Source organism: Marmota monax, unplaced genomic scaffold, assembly GCF_021218885.2.
Source record: "Marmota monax isolate L192 unplaced genomic scaffold, Marmota_monax_Labrador192_F-V1.1 WCK01_AAM20220418_F8-fsc00048, whole genome shotgun sequence".
NCBI lineage: Eukaryota > Metazoa > Chordata > Mammalia > Rodentia > Sciuridae > Marmota > Marmota monax.
Genome location: NW_026694895.1, coordinates 3,586,113 through 3,607,469, shown reverse-complemented (window position 1 = coordinate 3,607,469; position 21,357 = coordinate 3,586,113). Strand labels below are relative to the sequence as shown.

The window sequence follows — 21,357 nt, the reverse complement described above, 5'->3', positions numbered from 1 at the left end:
GAACTTGAAACAGTTATCTCTTCCCCAAGTGAAAGCTAAATGAAAATTACTGTGAGTTTTTCTTGATAAAAATCTGGAAGTAATTTTACTGATGAATGTGTAAAAATGACTTCTTAGTTTCTAGTAATTGCTTCTATTTTTATAATTCTACTTAATTCCTCCATCTCCAAATAATTATATTACATAAAGCAAATGACCAACATAGCTGATCCCTGTCTGGCTGTCTGTCATAATGACCATCTAGTGATATGCTCTTCCACTGGCTTATAAGTAGTCATTGTGGAGATAACATAAATTTTTGTGTTCACTCCCTCACTCCTCCCTTTCTCTGTTCTTCCCCGATCCCTCCACTTCATTTCCTACTTCTTTAATTCAGGAAAGTATGATGCATTGAAGTAAAAAAGGATTATAAAGACACAACTTTTATATATATGAACATGGAAAGTGAAAACCTTATTAGTGAAAAAACTTAAACCACTTATAGGTTTTACAACTCATTGACCCCAAACACCCCCCATTCATGTTCATTATTTATGACTGTAGATGGTAAAAATGGTTCAAATTGTAGTCAGTGTGAAGCGTGTCCTGCTTTGCTTGGTTGCTGTTTCAATGAGGAAAGATCTTCTCATTACCCAAAATCCACATCCACATGTGTTGGACTCAGGTAATGTGTGAGAGAGCCTGGAACTAGGGTTTACTAATTCAAACTACCTCTCTTTGGTACCAAAGGATAAGGGTAGGGAGGAGTGGGAACACAGATTGATGGTACCTCTGCCTGTGACATTTCCTGGGAAGCTCCTCCACTGAAAGAAGTGCAGTTCCCATGGATCAGGGTTTCTCAGTCCCGCTGTGCTGTCAGAATCTACACAGGAGCTTTTGAAAAACATTGATGCCCGAGCCTTACCCCCAGAGAGTCTGATATAACTGATGTGGAGTGGAGTACAAAGGTGTTTCTAATGTACAGCTAGCTAGAAACTATCAACATAGCAATTCAGTTTCAGGACATTCTGTTCATGATTTTCCCTTCTTTTTTAACCTGGGTTACTTACCATGAAATGCTTGACTTCCTATTCCTCATCCCTTTGTCACCCAGGGTCTTTCCTACTTTGCCAATTTCTTTATTCCCTCCCTGCCCCACTGTCCCACAGTTCCATTACTCCATCTCTCCTTCTCCTTCATAAAATCTTCAACATTGCAGTCACAGTATTGGAGATTGCCGCAGTCCGGCTGCAGCAAAATAACCCGGGGGGTGACGAGCAACTTGTGTACATTGATACAGCAAGAGTGGGAGCCGTTTATTGTAGGACTGGAGGGGTATATATACATTACACACAGCTTATCTTAATTAACATAAACTAGATACAGCAGTCAACCAATAAGGAATCTCCACACTTAATGGCTCACTGGCGTTACTTCACAAACCACTCCCTCTGGCAAAATGCCAGGCACCATCTTGACTTGTTTACAGACCCTAACAGGAGATGATAAAGGAACTTAAATGGGTCTATTCTTACCTTCTTCCTGGCTACAATCAAAGCTAAGACCAACATGATTACGGACCATGACACTTCCCACACTACCCCCTGCTAACAGGATTCATGTGAATGACTGTACAAGGAGAAAAGAGAAGATACGTGTGTACATCCATAATCAGTTTGTTAGATTTTAGAAGCATTTCTGGGTATTTGTGAAGGACTTCTATAACAACACTGATAAATTCTATTTCTCTATTGTCTCACAGCCATGGAGGTATAGCAATATATCCCTTCCAGAAGAATGCATCCTTCAGTGTAGTTAGCTGACCATCTCTAACTGCAGAACTTTTTTTTAGATCTGCTGCAGTATACATGCTCTTCCAAAAGCAGCCCTCAGTCAGTGACAGCTCAGGGAGCCATTAGGACCAGGCCATCTCTGCCTAAAGTTGGTGACTTCTGCTCCGAAGCTCCCCATTGAGTTTGAGTCTCTTATATGGGAATACTAGTCCATTCTTTGTTTCTGCAACTTCATACTTGAGGCTAAGATAATAAAGAAAAGAGGTTTGTTAACTCATAGGTCTGGAGGTTCAAGGGCCTGCATCTTGTGATAGTGGTCTTGCTGAAAAGAGTTCTGAAAAGGCCCAGGATATCACATGACAAAGAGAGATCACAAGACAAGGATCACACGTGTACTTATATCCTCTGGTCCTCTGGTCTCTGTGCCTTCTTAGGAACCTCTAGTGTTCAATGAGGTCCCCATCTTAATAATCTTTTCTAATCCCATCACTTCCCAAAGTAAATGCCATAATCAAGTTAAGTTTCCACCCTCTGAATACAATAGCTATTAAATTTCAACATACATGTACCCTTTGGAAAGACCCTCAAACTATATCCAAACCATAGCACAAGTGTGACAGCTGTATCCCAGTTGAAGCATCTCTCTGCCTCATCCTTTTCCTTTCCTTTTACTAGTCCTAGGCTTTGCCTTCCAAGAAATCTCTCGCCCCAGCTTCTTCTTAATATCTTCTTTCCAGACAAGCTGCACTCACACAATCTTTCTTAATTACCTAAGATATTTTTTTAAAAATATAAAAGTTGCATTACTATTTTATAAATATTAGATATGGATTCAAATTATTTTTTTAATTTTATTCTAATTGTGTAGAAATCTTCTCTTTTTAGAAATCTTGTTATCAAAAATTTATTGTCCCAGTTCTGAAATAAAGTAGCTTGAACAGAGGTAGTTGTGTGCTGAACAAAATGTAAGCGATTCCAATTTGATACGTTTGGAAAACTCCCACAAGCTAGAGCAGTGTTCCCTAAAGGGACTCATTCTTCTGACTGCTAATAAAACAGTCCTCTTCCTGTAAGTATTCACCACTGTGTATTAAATATTATTGCTAATACATGTTGTTGGCATGATGTCTTCTTCTTTTCTGACCTGTACAACTACTGACACAGTGGCCAGTGTATATATACATTGACTATTGTATTAAGTAAGCAACATTCTTGTACATGTTTTGACATCTGGGTCTTCACTGGGGTTATTAAAGGACAATTAATTCCTCAGGAGTACAACTGCATGACTTGGGTAAGAACTGGATACTTTTTGTTGTTGTTGTTCTTAATGCCCTGCCAACAAACCTCTAGGTCTGATTAAACAATTATTTTCTCTTAAAGGATGTTGAGTTCCAGGAGACTCTTTAAAAAGTCCTCATTCTTTCAAATACCAGAGTACTCTAAGGTACAGGTTTGCAGTAAAGAGAGAGTTTAAGTTGGGAAAACCTTGCTAACTAAATGGCCTCCAAGTGACAGTGGCTTATTGCCTTTCTCTGAATCCTCAGGCAGAGGCCAGAGTTTGGAGCCAAGATTAAAGGTTTCATGAGTCATCTGGCATGGTATGGCAATGCCTCTGTTCTCAAGTCTGTGCAATCAAATCTCAAACTGATTCCTCCTTTTCATTTTTTTTTCTTCTTTTTTTGGCAAGAGAGAAAATAACTTCAGTATTCTTTTTTAGGAGGGTTAAAAAAAAGAGGAACACCATTCTATTTCCTAAAATTGCATATAGAATTTCAAAGAGTGACCTCTTCCCAGATATAGAAAAACTTATGGTGGCCGTGGTAGCATGTCACCTTTTGAAGCATGAAAGATTTTCAGGTAGGTCCGTCCCTGCATTATACTTTGGGGAAAATGGTAGGATTAGGAGTAAACCTCCTAAATAGAATATAAAAATATTTTCCTCTGAGAGTAATTAATGTTTCTGACCATGAAGACTGTCACATGATGTGTCACTGTGGCAGTAAGTGAATGACGAGAATACAGACTCCAGGTATATTGAGATGTTCAAAGCCTTGCTTTTGTCACAGTTGGGTGATTAAGTCATTTTTAGAATTTGGACTTCTCAGGGGCAGGTTTTTACTTTTTGATTCAAAATACTCTTTTCCCCACACTGTTCAGTTACATAATAAGATGAGTGCATGTACAAAGTCATGCCTTTTTAGTAGAAAATACAAAATCTTATCCTTCATTTTTGAAGTTAGTTATTCATGATATTAGTAATTCTGGACAAAGTAAAGAAGACATTGCCAGAGTATTTTCTAGGTAGAATAAAAATGTAGCTTGCTCTTATGTGAGTAGTTTGTTATTAAATATAGCTTTGGTCTCCCCGCCCCCATGAACTCTGTTAGTTTGTTTACAATCTACCACCCTCTCTTTAAATGTTAGACTCCAAATGACTGTGTATTCTGCAGTTATATTTTTCTGGTTTAGTGTCCTGGCCTGAAATCGTGTGCCTCTCCCTGCTTTGACCCATTCGGCTTTGACCTAGGCTTCCAGGATGAGATGTGCTTTACCTTGGCTCAACAGAGAGCACTGATTAGGCGGCCTTCTGCCATGCACACCCTACACATACCGCCTAGCCTGGGCACATGGGGCTGGCTGCCCTCCAGAACCTCATCCTGGAAGCAGCTGTCCTCACAGGGAAAGATGAATTCGATTCATCTGTAAATAATTTCAAGGAGTTGGACTTAATGTCACAAAGAGGTCAAAGCCTCAATCACATTTAAAGTGGGATATGATGGCATCTTGAAAAATATATAACTTATCTGGCAGTCCTGTGTGTCTAAAAGAATAGAGACCTTGGATATGAGCAGATGTGTTTTGGAAATCCTGCTCCACTGTATTTTTAGCTGTGTAATACACATACTAACCTTAAAGTTCCAAGCATGTTGCCTGGCACATCAAGTAGGTTCTTAATAAATGTTAGTCCTCCTTGAAACTCTATTAAATATTTACCATATGCAAGACTGAGATGGATCACCGGAGTAGATGAAGGTGTCAAAACATTATCAGGGGAATGCTCAGGGTGCTTTCCCTTCCACAGGGACAGTACTGGGGAATTCTAAGCTGAAATATCAACCAGAATGTGAAAAATGCTGTATTACAAATCTGGGAAAATGGGAGTTTAGAGAAATGGTAGAATGCTGTTAGTGGGAGGATAAGAAGTAGAAATTGAAATAAAATATGATGAAATTCTTTTATTTTCTTGCACACTAGTCACTGTAATTTGGACTTCTCAGGGATAGATATAAATACAGACTATATATTAATTTTTATTTTTAGTGCTGGGAATTTGGGTGTTCATCTAATGGATGAGAAATAAGGTGAACAAATGAAATTAATATGGGACATATTTTGGGAATTGCTAATCATTAAAATTGGCTAGAGTAGAGCACACATTAAAGGGAAGGTAGGAAATAATCTGGAAGACAAGGCTAGGACATAAATGAGACATGCCCTATAGAGGAGGGGGATCCTAGCTATGGGTCAGAAATCTTCCACTCCTTTCTAACTCTGTTGACAAGGGATGGCAGAGCCTCAATTTGCTCATTTGTAAAATGAAAGGATCAGGCATGTCTTTTAACATATAAAATTATTTGTCTATAAATTTGGTTGTTATAAAATGACAAATATTTTTCATGGAACAGTTTTTTTTAAAGGGAATATTTTAAATCTTGAAAATGGAAGTAACTTGAGAATACTTTGGTATTTGTTTCAATGCTACTTTATTATTTTAAGGCAATAAATTTAATAATACTATCTAGGATAGTCTGAAGGAAAGAAAGACAATGAAGTCAGGAGAATAATTTGAGTTTGGGCATAAAAGGTTACTGGTAATGTTTTAAAGAGAGAGAGAGAATCATCTGAGAGATATTAGATCAAAACCAAAAGGACTTGGGACATGATTGAATATCAAATCTGAAGCTAATGAGCATAGGAAGTATTAACCTTTTCTTTTGGGTATACATTTCTTTTATGTTAAGCCATGTAAGTAACCTGGTTTCATTCTGATTTACTAGGGAGAGAACTGCAATGCATGTTGGGCTTCTAGTGACATAGATTGTCACATGTCACTCATCCAACAAACACTGTGGACCTAGTATGTGACGAGTACTGTTCTAGGTATTGGGGACATACCAGAGAATAAGACAGGGTCCTTGCTCTCATAGAGCCTACATTCTATACTTGGTAATGATGGGAGAGAGAGACATCAAACAAATGAAGAAAACAGCAACTAGAAAAAAGTAAAAAAAAAAAAAAATGAAAATGAACCCAGTTGATGTGGTAAGCAGTACCTCGGACACTAGGGGAGGATACCCCAAGGAAGATGCACTTGGGTTTAGTGCTGAATGACTTAAAGAAATAGCAACATGGAGTAGTAGGACAAAGACATTGGAGGAGGAGAAAACAGGGCAGATGCCTAGGGTTGGGTTAGTATGCCTTGATGTGTTTCAGGAATTGAAAGAAGACAACCTGTAAAGGGCAAAGTGAGCTAGGGTGAGGTTGTAGTCAGAGAGTAGATGGGAATATATGTTAGTTCACAGCATAGTGTCAACTCCCAAAACTCATTCACAATCTCTTCTTGGCTTTGTTGAAACTTAGCAGGCAGGTATATAACATCAGTCACAGCTGAAATAATAAAACCACATTCATTCTATTTTTTTTCTATCAATACTGGGAAAATGTAAAACTATCATTTTTTTAGAGGAGAAAAATGGAGCTTAAAATTGTTCAGCTACTTGCTCAAGGTCACACAGCTTGTACATGACACAACCAGGATCCAAATCAGGTCTTATGATTCCAGGACCAGAGCAGTTTTCACTTCCCACGGTGTCACTTTCCTTTCTTATGTAATCCTAAAAGAATAACAGAGAGTTACTGACCTCTTATCAGAGAGTCTGCAGGAGAAGTGTCTGTAACTGGAGATAGATATTTTAGCCAAATGACAATGTGAGTCCTCTACTTATGGAGGAGGAAGTGACATGCACTTGCCTGCACTAAGGGCCAGGGTTAGGGAGATACAGAGGAGAACTTTATAGATAGAAAGATTATGTGTTTATTTTCTCTTGCCAAAGACCCTGAAAGCAAAGACCCTTTGCTTTCCAAACAACATGATTTGATGACTTTCCAACAAATCACTTTTATGTATCTGGACTGAATGAAATATGCCATTAGATACCATGACATTTTAAACACAAACATGAAATATGATAAACATACCGACATTTACTCATGGGCACTATATTAACTATTTCTGCACTTTGCCCCTCCATTAAGTTAACTGCCAGGCTAGGGCCATTAAAATCCAGCTTTCTTCCCTCAGTTACAGCCACACATTAACCGTATTTCGGAAAAGACTAGAAACATTCCTATTAGTGTCTCCTTTCCTTCCTGTTCCCATCCTAAGGGCTCTCTGCTTTTTGCAACTTTATCTCAGAGCCAGTTGGGATCTCTGTTTATGATGCATCCCCAAACCCAGAATCCGTTTAAATAAGAGCCCTAGTTATAGATACATATTGTACTTTTCTTTCAGAGAGCAGCATTTGCTGCTTGTTGGGGGCTTTCTGACTGATGCGCGCAGGGGCGGGGTGGGGGGGGATGAAGGAGAGTTGGCTGGCGTTTGGGAGCAGATTTAGAGCCGCTTCTCATTGGAGGGGCTCGCTTTTCCTGAGCTGCCAGACACTGCAGGCTCAACTGAGGCGCGGAGGTGCAATTCAGGCTGGTGGAGCAGCGGGGGAAGGCAGGGACAGGCGGGGCTAACTCGGCTCTGCAGCTGATCACACGCACCAGCACACACACCTCATTCCCGCCGCCCCAGCTTGCGCCTCTCATCCTGCACCCCGGCGTGGACAGGGAGTAGGGTACCTAGGAAGGGAAAGGCAAAGGTTCAACAGTGAGGCAGAGGAAAAGCTGGAGAGGCGCTAGTGTTCAACCTGAAAGTCTGACCTGCAGCCCAAGGCTCCAACCTTGTCCAGCAGCACGGCTGTCGACTGGAAGGAGGGCACCGCGCCAAGGAACCCAGAGTCTCGCTCCTGAGCCTGCCTGGGGTCAACGCGCTAAGATCTTCTGGCGAGGACAGTGTGGTGCCCTCAGGGAAGTGCGGAGCTTAAGGGACCGGCATTGAAGCTCTTCAGGGTACATCAGGAAAAGTGGGAAGGAGGAAAACAGCCCCGAACACCGGGTGCGAGGCCAGGCTGCTGCTGCCTCTTGCAGTGCGGACTCCTGCCCTCTCCCGCTGGGTGAGTGCCCCGGCTTTCAGCACTCGCCTAAGAGCGTGGGTGGCTAGGGGGCCTTTGAGGGTCCACCCGAGGGCCCTGGTGGCGCCTGTGGAAACTCAGCCGCCCGCTCACGTCAGGCGAGCAGGTCTCTGGAGTCCAGAGCGGGGGATTCTGAGCCACGAGGGCGTGGGTAGGGGGCGTTGCACCACTGCCCAGCAGAAATGTCTTTGGGCGGGATTTTGGCTAAAAGATAGGAGGCGGGAGCGCCAGGGGCAGCCGAAAGCAGTCCCGGCGGGCAAGAGATCAGGTAGCAGCGGGGAGGGGGGAGGGTCTGGTCCAAGCAGGTAACGCAGCTTTGGCAGCCTGGGGAGTTGGCAGGTGGGGTGGGACTTGCCTATCAAGTCCTTAATTTTAAGCAGTCAGTTTGGAGGCGCTGCAGGATAGTCAGGAGGACAGTGGAAAGGTAAGAGGTGGCCCGGGATGCCGCTGGTGGGGGAAGAAAAGAGGATCCTGGAAAAGCTTGGAGGCAAAATTGCACTTGGGTTTCTGGTCCTTGCATCCCTCCTGCCTTGAGTGCGGGAGAACACTTTTTGTTTTAATACTCAGCTTGGAAATAAAGCCTCCGTCCCAGGGGAGGAAGAGGATTCTGCAGGGGCCAGAGACCGCAGCTACCTACAGGGTGTGCCCCCCACACAACGAGCGCCCGCTTTTGCCCCTTCCCCCACCCCCACCTTTTTATTGGTGCTGGTTTGCAGCGCTTGGCTCCTGCGCCTTCGCTTCGCTTTTGAATCTGGCTCGCCCCTCCATATTATGTCTGCAATCCGAAGGAAATTTGGGGACGATTACCAGGTAGTGACCACCTCGTCCAGCGGCTCAGGCTTGCAGCCCCACGGGCCGGGCCCGCAGCAGCAGCTTGTGCCCAAGAAGAAGCGACAGCGGTTCGTGGACAAGAACGGCCGGTGCAATGTGCAGCACGGCAACCTGGGCAGCGAAACAAGCCGCTACCTCTCGGACCTCTTCACCACGCTGGTGGACCTCAAGTGGCGCTGGAACCTCTTCATCTTCATCCTCACCTACACCGTGGCCTGGCTCTTCATGGCGTCCATGTGGTGGGTAATCGCTTACACTCGGGGCGACCTGAACAAAGCCCACGTTGGCAACTATACGCCTTGCGTGGCCAATGTCTACAACTTCCCCTCTGCCTTCCTCTTCTTCATTGAGACCGAAGCCACCATCGGCTATGGCTACCGATACATCACCGACAAGTGCCCCGAGGGCATCATCCTCTTCCTCTTTCAATCCATCCTGGGTTCCATCGTGGATGCCTTCCTCATCGGATGCATGTTCATCAAGATGTCCCAACCCAAGAAGCGCGCCGAGACCCTCATGTTTAGTGAACACGCGGTGATCTCCATGAGGGACGGAAAACTCACGCTCATGTTCCGGGTGGGCAACCTGCGCAACAGCCACATGGTCTCCGCGCAGATCCGCTGTAAGCTGCTCAAAGTAAGTTCTCCCCTCCCCTTCCCCACCAAGCGACCGCCATCCCACTAGCAGAGAGATTAACTCACCTGAGAAACACCTTCCCCTATTAAACTTGTCACCTCTGGTAAACTTCTTGGGGGTGGGGGTGGGGACGGGAGAGAGGAGGGAATTGGGTGAAGAGCACAGTTGTCATTTTTTTTTTTTCTTTTCCTACTCACTCTTTTGCTCTTATTTATATCCATCATTTTGGGTGTGCTTGCATCACTTTCTGAACTAGTAACACTTAAGGAGTGGTGTGAGCTCCTGGAACCTTGAGGGAAATCAGTACCTTCTTCTTCTCCTACTCCGATGCTCTGCCATTCTGAATGCTTTTGATTTGTTATCAACATATAACTCCATTAAACTTGAGGTACTAAAATGAAACCGAACAGGTTTTATTTAGAAGAAATAGGTGCTGAACTTGCCTTAACTCCACACCCCCCTCCCCCCCCAATAATGTTAGCAGTCGGATTATTCCTCTGGACCCAATAAGTTTAACTCTTCCTGTGTTCAACTTTTAAACACACATATCCAGGAAGCAGTTAATAAAGTGGAAGAAACACCACACCTGGTTCTTTTAAATTTTAACTTTTATTAAATATTTTCTTAAAGAAGTATCATATGGAAATCTGAGTGCTTTTCCTGTAAAGCCTCTTGTTAATTTTATTCTTAATTGCCTGTTTCTATGAAGCCTTTGTCAATTATAGATTTCACCTGAAGCTTTTCAGCATCCATTAAAGAAGATTGCTTCCTACCATCAGTAGTGTAAATGCTAAAACAAATTGCACATAGAGTGGTTATTAAAGCAAGGTTCTTGTACTCGTTAGGGGGCACCACCACGAACAGCAGTCCTCCCTAGTCACTTATCACACTGCTGCTACAGGGAAAGAGGGATTAAAGCCCAGCTCTCTTTCTAGGTGTCATTTACAATTCATATAATTTTTTGAGGGATTTGCCCAAGTAGTTTTCTAATGTTCATAAATTGAAAATGATGACCTCAAATAAATAGTTCAGAAATTGAAAAAGATTTATTTATGATTACATAAAGAACCATAGCCAGATTCATAATTTGGTATTAATAAAATAGCAGTTTGATAATTATTTAATGAGGTCTTTGTTTTTGAAATTTTATTTATTTTTTTTACTGTATGAGTATATATTGTTTTACATAAGCCTCAACTTATGTTGTGGTTAAATTGATCCAATGTACTTTATGAAAGTTTTGCTCTTATGTTATTTTCATTATTCACCTATAAGATCTTATTCTAATTATGCTTGACCAAGTTGCTCAGTAAAGTGTTTGAATTAAAGAAATACTCTTGACCTGTCACTTCACATGTGTGTATTTACAATGCTATATACAGTAAATATACTATATTTTGTATCTCAGAGTGTGAAATTATCAGCCTGGCTCTGATTTACATTTTCATTAAAATAACTATTAATAACTATTTTTAGTAGATTTCATTTTTATAACTAACCCTAATGAACTGTATATAACTTTTAAATTTAACTTTGCATATTGTTTTACTGACCAGTGTTTGAATTACGTGGCTTGGTGTTTCAAATCAGGCAGTTGTGTTGCAGATACATTTATTTTTGTGATAATTATTGTATGTGCTTATTTCTATGCCTAGAACAAGATATGCATCTCTCTCCTCTTTTTTTTTTTCTTTTTTAGGTTAGGCCTACTGAGCAGATAGAAACACTTTAATTTTTAGAATAGCGCCGAAGTCTCTATCAAGAAATCCATGTTTATGCATCACTTTGAGATTCTTATTGAAGTGTAATTTACCTCATTGTTCAGTGGAAATTGAAAACTAGACTAAATAGGTTATTTATTGTTATTGTATAGTTTTTCAAATATATAAGATTATTTATTAAAATAGATATCTTTTCAAGGCAACATGTTTTAGCTGTTATAAAATTTTATTTTAACGAAGGAAGATAGAATTCATCTACATATTAGTTACACCCCCCTACACACACAAAGGTAAAATAAGTCTGAAGCCCCCAGTCTCTACAGTGGTAGGTCACTGATAACGATTGTTCTGCATAAGGTCATGAATCACATATACTGTAAGCAGAGTCTTGATTAAAAATAAAAGATGTATAGTGTTGACAAATTTGGAGCAAGGTGCTATATTAACACAAGGTGATAAAAACAACATCTAATTAAAATAATAGGAAAATACTCCTATGAAATCCTTTACTGTTGATTTGTTAGAAAGATGTCAGTGTTGGAAGTGAGATGATTGACATGTGATATTAAATTTATATTTAAACAAAATTATAGTGAAATTCTGTAGTTTTTATGAAGAAAAGGAGTTGATCAATGGCAGTTCTTCATACCAGCCAGTTGGTGTAGCTTGTTTGAAGTTGTTTTTTCCAGTAGCCATGGTAATTAAAATGAATTCTTTTAGATCTTATAAATTCTTCAGACTTCATGTTTTAAATTAGGGAACTTATAACATTCAGCAAAATTGGAGTGGAGATTTGGCTTTAATAAATTGCTTTCATTTTCTATTAGGGACTAAGTTGAAGTGACCTAAAACAGTCAGCTATGTAATAAGAGAAAACCTATACCAAATCTTTAAGTTGTAATATTTTGCTATCAGTTTTATACACTCTTCTTACTAAATAATATTATGTATAGTCAGTCTCCTGTTTTAAACCCCACAAAATTTTAAGTGTATAAAGTTTATGTGTCTTTAACACAGAATATATGTTCTTTCAAGGAAAAAAAATACATTTAAAAAAAAATTTATTTGAACAAATACATTTAATGATAATAATTATAGCACACAAATATTCTTCCTATGACCTAATATCACATTTTAATGTCACGTTTTTCTTATTTGCTGAATAAAAGCTTCTTTATTAGTATAAATAGTAGAGTCTTGCTCAATAGTTATAAAGCACTGTTGGATTCTTAAGAAGACACTTGAAACATGGATATGACTTTCTAATACTTGCTAATTTTTCATACATAATTATTTTGGATTCCCTAATTTTGATGGAAATTTTCCCCTAACTTCTCTACTTCATTTTAAATTGGGATTTTAGCTTATATCAAAGTAAATTTTATATTAATTCTATTCCTGACTTTCCAGCTTGAAAATATTGAAATTTCTTTCAGTAATCAAATATAGATCTTCCAACTCTATGCCTGGAGAGGCCAGTCCTCTTTTACTCAAAAATAAAGTAGATTAAAAAAAAATAACAGGATATAGCTTTGAATTTATTATTTAAAATCTATAATTTATGTATAAATAGTTATAGAAAGCTGTTTTAAGGTAAATATTTTAATTTTTTCCTCCTCTCATGGCCATATTGATATTTAACTTAATTATTAATTTATTTTAGTTGTGTTAACATAGAGAATAGGTATTAATTAGAATTGTGGCTATGCTAATTCAATGTATTCATGTAGAAAATTAGGATGTGTAGGTTAAGGAGTTGAGGTCTTTATTACTCAAATGCTATAGCCTGTAATTTTGTATTGGGTTTAAAAGATTTAGAAATCTCACATATTCCTTTTTATTCATATAACATTAAAAGTTGACTGCCATGGATACACAACTTGTTGTAAGAAGAATTAAGTAATCTTTAATGCACTGCTGAATAATGTACAAATTTATTATCCAAAGGCTCTCATATATCTGCATATATGTATGTGTCTCATATGTGCTTGTATTTGCCCAAAACTTTTTAAAATAATGCAAACATACAGTCAACTGTGGTTGCATCTGTATTTTCAAACAGACAATAATGAGTTTTTCTCATGGAAGCATAATCATATTCCTTCATATTTACATTCATTGCCAATAGTCATCTTTCTTTCTTAGGAGGTCAGCTGTGCACATTTTAAATTTCATTTATTGAAAGGTAATAGAGTGCATTCCTTTCCTCTTCTAACATCATGTGCATTATTTTTATACATATTTTTTCTGGTATCCATTTATATGGATATTCATGGTTAGATGCTTTGTTGTTTTTCCCATATGAATGTGATCAAGTGCAGATGCAATAAAACATGTTTTCTGCAAAACCATTAAGTACTTTATTATCATCTTCATATATCCTGACTTTTTTTTTTCACTATAGGGATCTAACTCAGTACCTTGCATTTGCTCAGCAAGTGCTCTACCACTGAGCTACTTACTCAGACCTGTCCTATCTTAATATTTTATTAACCTTTTTTAAAATTTTTAGTTATAGATGGACACAATACCTTTATTTTTATGTGGTGCTGAGGATGGAACCAAGTGCCTTACACGTGCCAGGCAAGTGCTCCACCACTGAGCTACAACCCCAGCCATTTTATTAACCTTTTAAACATAATTATTTCTAAACCAAAAGATTTTTGGATATTACTCTTGTATTTATTGACTTATCTTCACTCCATATCTTAAACTTTAATGTGATTATGTTTTTGACTCTATGTGACCCTTGTAACTGACTTTTCACAAATTGACCTTAATTTTTAACTTAAATTTATTATTAATCTTGAGACAATTATTTCCTTTAAAAAATTAAATTCTCATATATAATACACATATATAATATACCGTTCTTCTGAACATGGTCTAAGGTGTTAGCAAAAATACTCAAGAGGTCTAAGACTGAGTACTTCAGATTTCTCAGGGGTAAGATCTCCATTTTGTTGGCTAATTTTTAATGGATTCATTCTGTCTTTAAAAAAATAGCACAGTTACTATTTAGCCTAGCTTGCTTTCTCTGACATAAGTACAATAATTCTCTAATAAGTATAGATCTTGGGTTCTTTCTAAAATCTATAATTATTATCCCTTTTCCAATAGTAGTAATATATTTTGTTCTGCTTCTTTTATTTATTTATAATATGGTTCCTAAAATGTACAGGGTGGTACTCAGAGTATAAAGTATGAACAGAAATAAGGACTTAATGACCCACAAATAAACAGCAGTAGGTAAGAACAAATGATAAAGAGAAGTAAGAAAAGGCCTTTGATGGATTGGAGGGTGTTCGGTAAGTAGGCAGGGAATGTACAAGTAGGGTTACAAATTCTGCCTGTAGTTATTATAAATTCCACAAAAAGCCCTCAAGGAATTATAAAGCTGCTCTTTCAATTGAATGGTATAAATGCCTCCCCATAATCTATTAGAAAGTAAATTACATTTTGTTCTATATATACATTCTTTTCATGAAAATGAACTCTTATGGGTTAATTAGCTAAGCATTTAAAACCTTTATTTTAGACTTGATCTTGGGCACAGTCCTTCCACCTGAACGTTCATGAAATTTCAAGCTTAAAGAGTCCAAATAATTATACAATTTTATAGTAGACAATCTAGGTAGAATTCTAGGTCTATACTTTTCTCTACCTGACTTAACTTTTGATATGGTTGTCAAAGCCATTGTCATAAGTACATTTAGTTAAGGAAACACTATCTTCTTGACCTTGGAATGTGTTTTGGAATTAGTTCCTAATGTTTGCTTCCAGATATTGTTCTGATCTCACTCCATGTAATTCTTTTCTCGACTTACCATCTACTCACCATACAAAAGCACACACGTATATTACATATTTAAAGAGGATAAATGAAATTCCAGACAAAAATGAAGGAAGGTTATAGACAAGGATGGCCTGCTTTCTCCATCTTTGCCTCCTTTCCTTCCTTTGTTGACAACTGGCCCTGTAGGTCCTGTCACAGTGGAAACTTGTAGTAGGTTGGTAAGGCATGGATCAAACCTTGGAATATGATAAGGGTAAATCTGAAAAGTCAGGTGGTAGTGAGCAAATGCTTTATTCAAAATCCACTAACCCTCACCCCAAGATGGTAAAGAACACTCTTACAGCTCAGAGATGGGAGAAAGCCAGCAAAGATTTGGAATGTGTTGGTGAAGGGTGGCCCTGGAGGGTGAATGTAGTCATTTAGTTGCCTGTTCCCCAGAAGGAGGATGGCCAAATGTGGGTCTTCTTTTGCCAGGACAGTGCTAAATGTGTACCCAAGGACAGTAAGTGGGGTGTGTGTGTGTGTGTGTGTGTGCGCGCACGCGTGTGTGCGTGCGCGTGCATGTGTTTGCATAAACCTTCAACAGTCTTTCCTCTGTCATATGAAAGCTATTTCTCTGAAAGTACTAGAACATGGTGGTCCCTTCCAGGAACAAGTGACTTTTGATTCTTTTGTCACCTCCAGTGAGAATTGTAGTTGATGACCTTACAGTTCCTTTTGGATTCCAACAGAATTCAAAATAATTTGAAATTAATTGCTTCTTTGAAATTTGTACATAAGACTATAAAGTGGGGGCATAAGCCTTCTATGTAGATCCCATTTGCATATAATGGAAATGTGTATAATTTAAATATTAAGAAGTATGTTATTATTATGAAGAATAACTTAGAAATTATTGCCACAACCTAAATGTGCCAATTCATTTCAAAAATCAAAGGTGTTCATATTTTGGGGTAGTAAATTTTAACAAATTTTCAGCCTGAGATACCCCAATTTTTCTTAGAATGCCAAGTATTTGCTATAATTCAGCCAGCCAGCACAGCTTTAAAATGTTGAAACCATCTTTATTTCTTTTCTATGATTTCAGAAAATGGGAAATAAAAGTTTTATGGAAGTCATTGTCAGATCATAGCTATTCAAATTATGTTCTAAATTTTAAGAAATATTAATGTCCTATTCATTGTCTTTTCTCTCATTTTTTCTTACTTTCTTATTCATTCCACAGTTTTTATGATTCTAATGATTATTTCATAAAATAGAAGTCAACCTTTGTAAACAGATTTTTAGAAATGTTAATAAATTACATCTATCTGAACTTTTAGCAATTGTTTGATTTTGAAAACAGTTTGAATTCTTGTTGTTCTATATCATATCCATTTATACATTTTCTAGGTAAGAAATTATTATGGTTCTGTGTTCCTTTTAGAATTAGGAAATTAATAGAACTAAAGAAGATAATTATACCCACTAACAAATAACCTTTTTAATGGCAGGCTTATTTTTTATGTCATAAGTCTTATGATATAATGAAGAAAATTTAAGTTTTTTTTTTTAAATCTAAACATAGTCTACCTTTTATAAAATGTCTCCAAAATACAATAGTGGATACTATATAAGGTAATATAAAAGTAATGGAGTATTAGTGTTACTATTCTATTATACATTCATGTAATAGATTGAAGATTGATATTATAAAGGCACAGACATAATTCAAACTTTTCCTTTCTTTCCCTTTCATATACATATGCATATCATAGTTCCTTAAACAAAATACCTCTCACTTCACTTAAGAAATTTGAGAGATTTGAAAGCAGTGATAACATAATTTGATTATACTTGAGAGCTCAGAACAACAGTAGCAGCTCTTTAAGCAGCTGCCACACTATAACCATACCCTTGGCTTTTGACCTGAGCCAAAGACTTCTTTCTAATTCCAATTAGTAATAGTCTTGATAGTCTATTAGAGTCAAACAACAACAACAACAACAAAGAGGGAGAAAAGCATATTTAAATTCACACATGTTGGTGGTCTAACATAAAGGAAGAACACCTGGATCATAAAATTGTGGATAGGTGGGGCGAGTCTCAGTCACTTAAAGAAAGGTTAAATTATATAGAATCCAGTGGAAAACAATTTTTAATGTATATGTAGAGACTATCATTATTTGAAAAATACAGAATCATGGAAAGCATGCCTGTAATCCCAGTGGCTCGGGAGGCTGAGGCAGGAGAATTGTGAGTTCAAAGCCAGCCTTAGCAATTTAGTGAGGTCCCGAGCAACTTGTGGAGACCATCTCAAAATAAAATATAAAAAGTGCTGGGGAGGTAGCTCAGTGGTTTAAGTGCCCCATGGTTCAATCCTTGGATGAAGATATATATAAAATCACATAAAAAACATATATGTATGTATGTTTATATATATATAAACATATATATATATATACACACATATACACACATATATATATATATATATACATACACACACACACATATATATATACACACACACAGAGAGATATACAGTTATTAGTACTTTTTCCATATGTCACATAGTGGGAAGACCTGGATAAGATACAAATTTTCACAGCAAGTGAGGGATAATATGTAATCATTTGGAGCATATAGAACAAGTATTTAAAGTCAGAAGGTATATTGAGCTTGAATAAAGCAGATCTATGCATATTTAATTCTAAAATATAATTTTATTGGGTTTTCTTGTACATAAATAATATTACTGAATAAACTGCTTTGCTAAAAATGAAATATTTCTTACCATTGGTATTTTCCTGATGATAGCCTGCCTGTTTCTAGGCCACTTCTTCTTTTCATGATTTTCTGAATGATTTGTTGAATGTTGAATAAAACTTAAGAACTTACTCTAAAGCCTTTTAGAATGAGGCACAGGTATAAATAAATACATAAAAATGAGACAAATCCTAGTATTGGTATGCACATAAGGCGATTAGGAAAAAATAAATCTTCTTTGGATAAACTTATTATTAAATAAAAGAAAAATTTAGTTTTTAATGAATTACCATTGTCAACATTGTCATAATATAGGAAGAGCATAGCTTAGAATAGTCAGTAAAATGATCCAGTTTTGATCACTAATCAGATATATCAAAATACCACCTTGTGTTTATACAGCACCTGTTTCTAACTAGGTGAAAGAACAATATCAATGATCTTTTTATTTATTTTTTTTTTTGCATTTGGATTTTATTTTGTTATAGCCATCAATACTTATTATGCAACTGTGCAGTTGGAAAAATGATCTCATTCATATTTTACTAACGTGGAAGTAGGTTCAGAAATATAGGTGACTTGAAAAAGCTCCAAAGAGAGATTTTTCATACAGCCTTGAAAATGCCTAGTTTTCTCCAACATTGGTTGCTAGAGCTGCTGTTTTTGTTTTAATACCATCAGGTTTTTCTGTGTGTTTTCTTTTCTCTTTGGTCAGTAATCATTTTCTTCCTTCCTTTTTCTTCTCCACCTTTCCTTCCCATTTCTTCTCTCTGTCTTTCTTCTCCCTTCTACTTTCATTTTTTAAAAAAAATTCTACCCAAAAATTTGAGCAGAAAAGTAGTCTCAATTTTTTCATTGGATTTTCTTCTATGTAAATAATATTCCTGAGTAGCTATAAAGTAGCTTCCCTAATTGACTAATTTTTGTGTTAATTGAATTAACAATTGTTCTGTGTAGCAATTGCTGCATAATAAACTACCACCAATTTAAAACTCTTCCTTCTGTTTGTCAAAGGACATATTACTAAACCAATTACCATTTTCAAACTCATTTACTCCATATACAAAGGCAATGTATTTCTTTGAACCCTGAGAGTAAGAATTTTGTCTTTAAGTCCTCATTTCATTGGAAAGGCTATTCTTACAGTTTCAGTTTTGTTTATTAAATTAGCTTTTCAAAGAGATTGTTAAAATATACCAAATTCTTTGAAGTCCCATTTGACCAGCAGCATGGGCTCCTCCTTCCTAATTTTCTTTTTTCAGTGTACAACTTCTGACTACCCATCTCTTATTTTAACACCATCATTTGTAGGTTAAACTTATTAAATGTTTGCTTATATGTGATTGCTATACATAACACATATGGAAAACAAAATTAAAATGAATATAAAAGAAAGATGAACAGGTTTGCTTTCATGGATTACTAATTTTGAAGTCATACTAATTTTCAATTAGTCAGTGGGGGGGAAGTTTTCCAGAACTATGTTGATCAAGTACAAATTTTTAAAATTGTATTTTGATTAAGTTCAATTTAATGCAATTTCTTCATTATGCTTTAAAATTCATAAATATAAAAATAAACAATTACAATGCAGTTTATTATTAGGATTTTGAAAGTCATTAGCTAAAAGCATCAGCCTTTTATTTTTATTATGTGACCTTTTATGTATATAATTTAATATAATGCTTTTACACTTCTACTCCAGTTTATATTCATTTGTTACTTTTCCAAAGTCCTAGAAAAATAAATTATTTTATTTTTCTTTTTAATATTTTGATAAATATCTTCTTATATGATGGTCAACCTTTTTTGGCTTTAAGTAACTACATGACAATTGCCTATTTATTTGCTTTATGAGGAAAGAATATTCTGGCATGCAATGAGTTATCACACAGTGCTTTGTGTCAAGCTGTAGCACGTGTATACTCACTTACACAGTTTGTGCTAACAGCCATTGTTGGACCAGGCATTTCTCCAAAGCTCACGAGTTAGGGAATGGTAATTATAGCAAGTTGTATATTATAAATAATGCATGTATGTTCCGCACGAGCTATGTGGGATTTCGGCCCATTTGCTAGAACATAGCTGCATAATGATTTGTTTGGATTTTGTTGCAGATGATTGATAGTGCAGAATGTTGGCAATGATGTAAATTACTGTTGGGCTGCCTTGAAAATTTCAGTACAAGTGGTGATTTCTTCTCTTTTTCTGTGTGCTTGTCTAGTCTCGACAGACACCTGAGGGTGAGTTCCTTCCCCTTGACCAACTTGAACTGGATGTAGGTTTTAGTACAGGGGCAGATCAACTTTTTCTTGTGTCCCCCCTCACAATTTGCCACGTGATCGATGCCAAAAGCCCCTTTTATGACCTATCCCAGCGAAGCATGCAAACTGAACAGTTCGAGATTGTCGTCATCCTAGAAGGCATTGTGGAAACAACTGGTGAGTAAAAACATAGATATGCCATCAAGTTTTTTTTCCATAATTGCATTATATTATATGTACAATACCTGTAATAAATTGGTCTAAATGACTCGAGTTCACAATAATGAAAGTAATAACACGTCTCTTATATCTTTGTTAACACTAAATTGATATTACTTTGCAAATCCAGCTTTATTGTTTTGATGGTTACATGCCTGATATTAATACAGGAAAACTCACTGAAAAAAAAGGAACAAAGATGATGCCTTAGAAATGATTATGTTGTTCTGTTTTAATTATAAACTTGGATTTCCTATAATCATGATTTTTCATATTTTTTATGATTTTCATATTTTCTAAACATTTAAGGTTAAAAAAACTCAAGGTAATTAGTAATAGCCTGAACCCAATGTGCATATTCTTCCCTTGAGGATGCTGATTTGGGGTGTCATTGATAGAGCTTCAATATCTATTATGTACAACCTCAGTGGAAAATTCCCTCTGTGTGTGTGTGTATGTATGTATGCACGAAAGCAGCATTTTAATTTCAAAGTGGGTCAATAGATTTCCTCAGCTGAACCTTGACTAGTTTTGTTTAAAAAAAGAGAGATTTTTTTTTTCTTTTTCTGCTTCAGCATAGCTATGTGCTGCACGGTATTCCTTAAGAGGCAAATACCATTGGAAGGCCCCAAATACTTAAAATTTGCTACTCTCTGAGGAGAGTCAGGTTGGCAAGGGAAAGAAACAATAAAAAGAAGTAGATTATTTGGGACCTCAATATTGCCTAGCTGGTTGGGAACCTGCTGAATACTTGAGACCAACAGTGGAACATCTGTATGTCTGTGTGTGTGTGTGTGTGTGTATGTGTATGTGTACATGGATGTCTATTTTTCTTTAGGTAATTAAAAAAAGCAAAAAATATTTTAACTTTCAACTTTTAACTTTTTTCTTTCATTTAATCTTAAAATGCTATTATATATTAACTATAACAATATTGAACTTGACATTGACAGTAACATAAATTCAGTCTTTATACCAAAGTGTAAGATCTTTGATTACACATAGTTGCTTTTGTCTAAGGGGACAGCAAGCCATTGTAATTTTTCGCATCTATCATATAATGCCTATCAG

The 21,357-nt window shown here is 36.9% G+C and overlaps 1 protein-coding gene and 1 long non-coding RNA gene across 5 annotated transcripts in view; one reads left to right on the top strand and one right to left on the bottom strand.

Moving 5' to 3' along the window:
* Positions 1-1,274: 1,274 nt before the first annotated feature.
* Positions 1,275-8,714, bottom strand: LOC124080881 (uncharacterized). 2 transcript variants are annotated; one of them, XR_006847879.2, is made up of 4 exons: positions 7,761-8,714; positions 7,614-7,679; positions 6,554-6,670; positions 1,275-2,015 (listed from the first exon to the last, which is right to left on the bottom strand). It is a non-coding gene; the product is annotated as an uncharacterized LOC124080881 (long non-coding RNA). The 2 variants fall into 2 exon arrangements; XR_006847878.2 differs by having other exon boundaries at positions 1,275-6,670.
* Kcnj3 (potassium inwardly rectifying channel subfamily J member 3) overlaps positions 7,502-21,357 on the top strand; it is a 144,663-nt gene continuing 130,807 nt past the window's right edge. The window contains exons 1-3 of one of the 3 annotated variants that reach the window (XM_058573517.1): positions 7,507-8,053; positions 8,788-9,538; positions 20,028-20,244. In XM_058573517.1, the coding sequence (XP_058429500.1) occupies positions 8,843-9,538; positions 20,028-20,244 (913 nt within the window). In that variant the 5' untranslated portion in view covers positions 7,507-8,053; positions 8,788-8,842. Of the gene's footprint in view, positions 9,539-20,027; positions 20,245-21,357 lie in introns of all 3 variants that reach the window. The other 2 variants (XM_046426951.2, XM_046426952.2) reach the window with 2 other exon arrangements.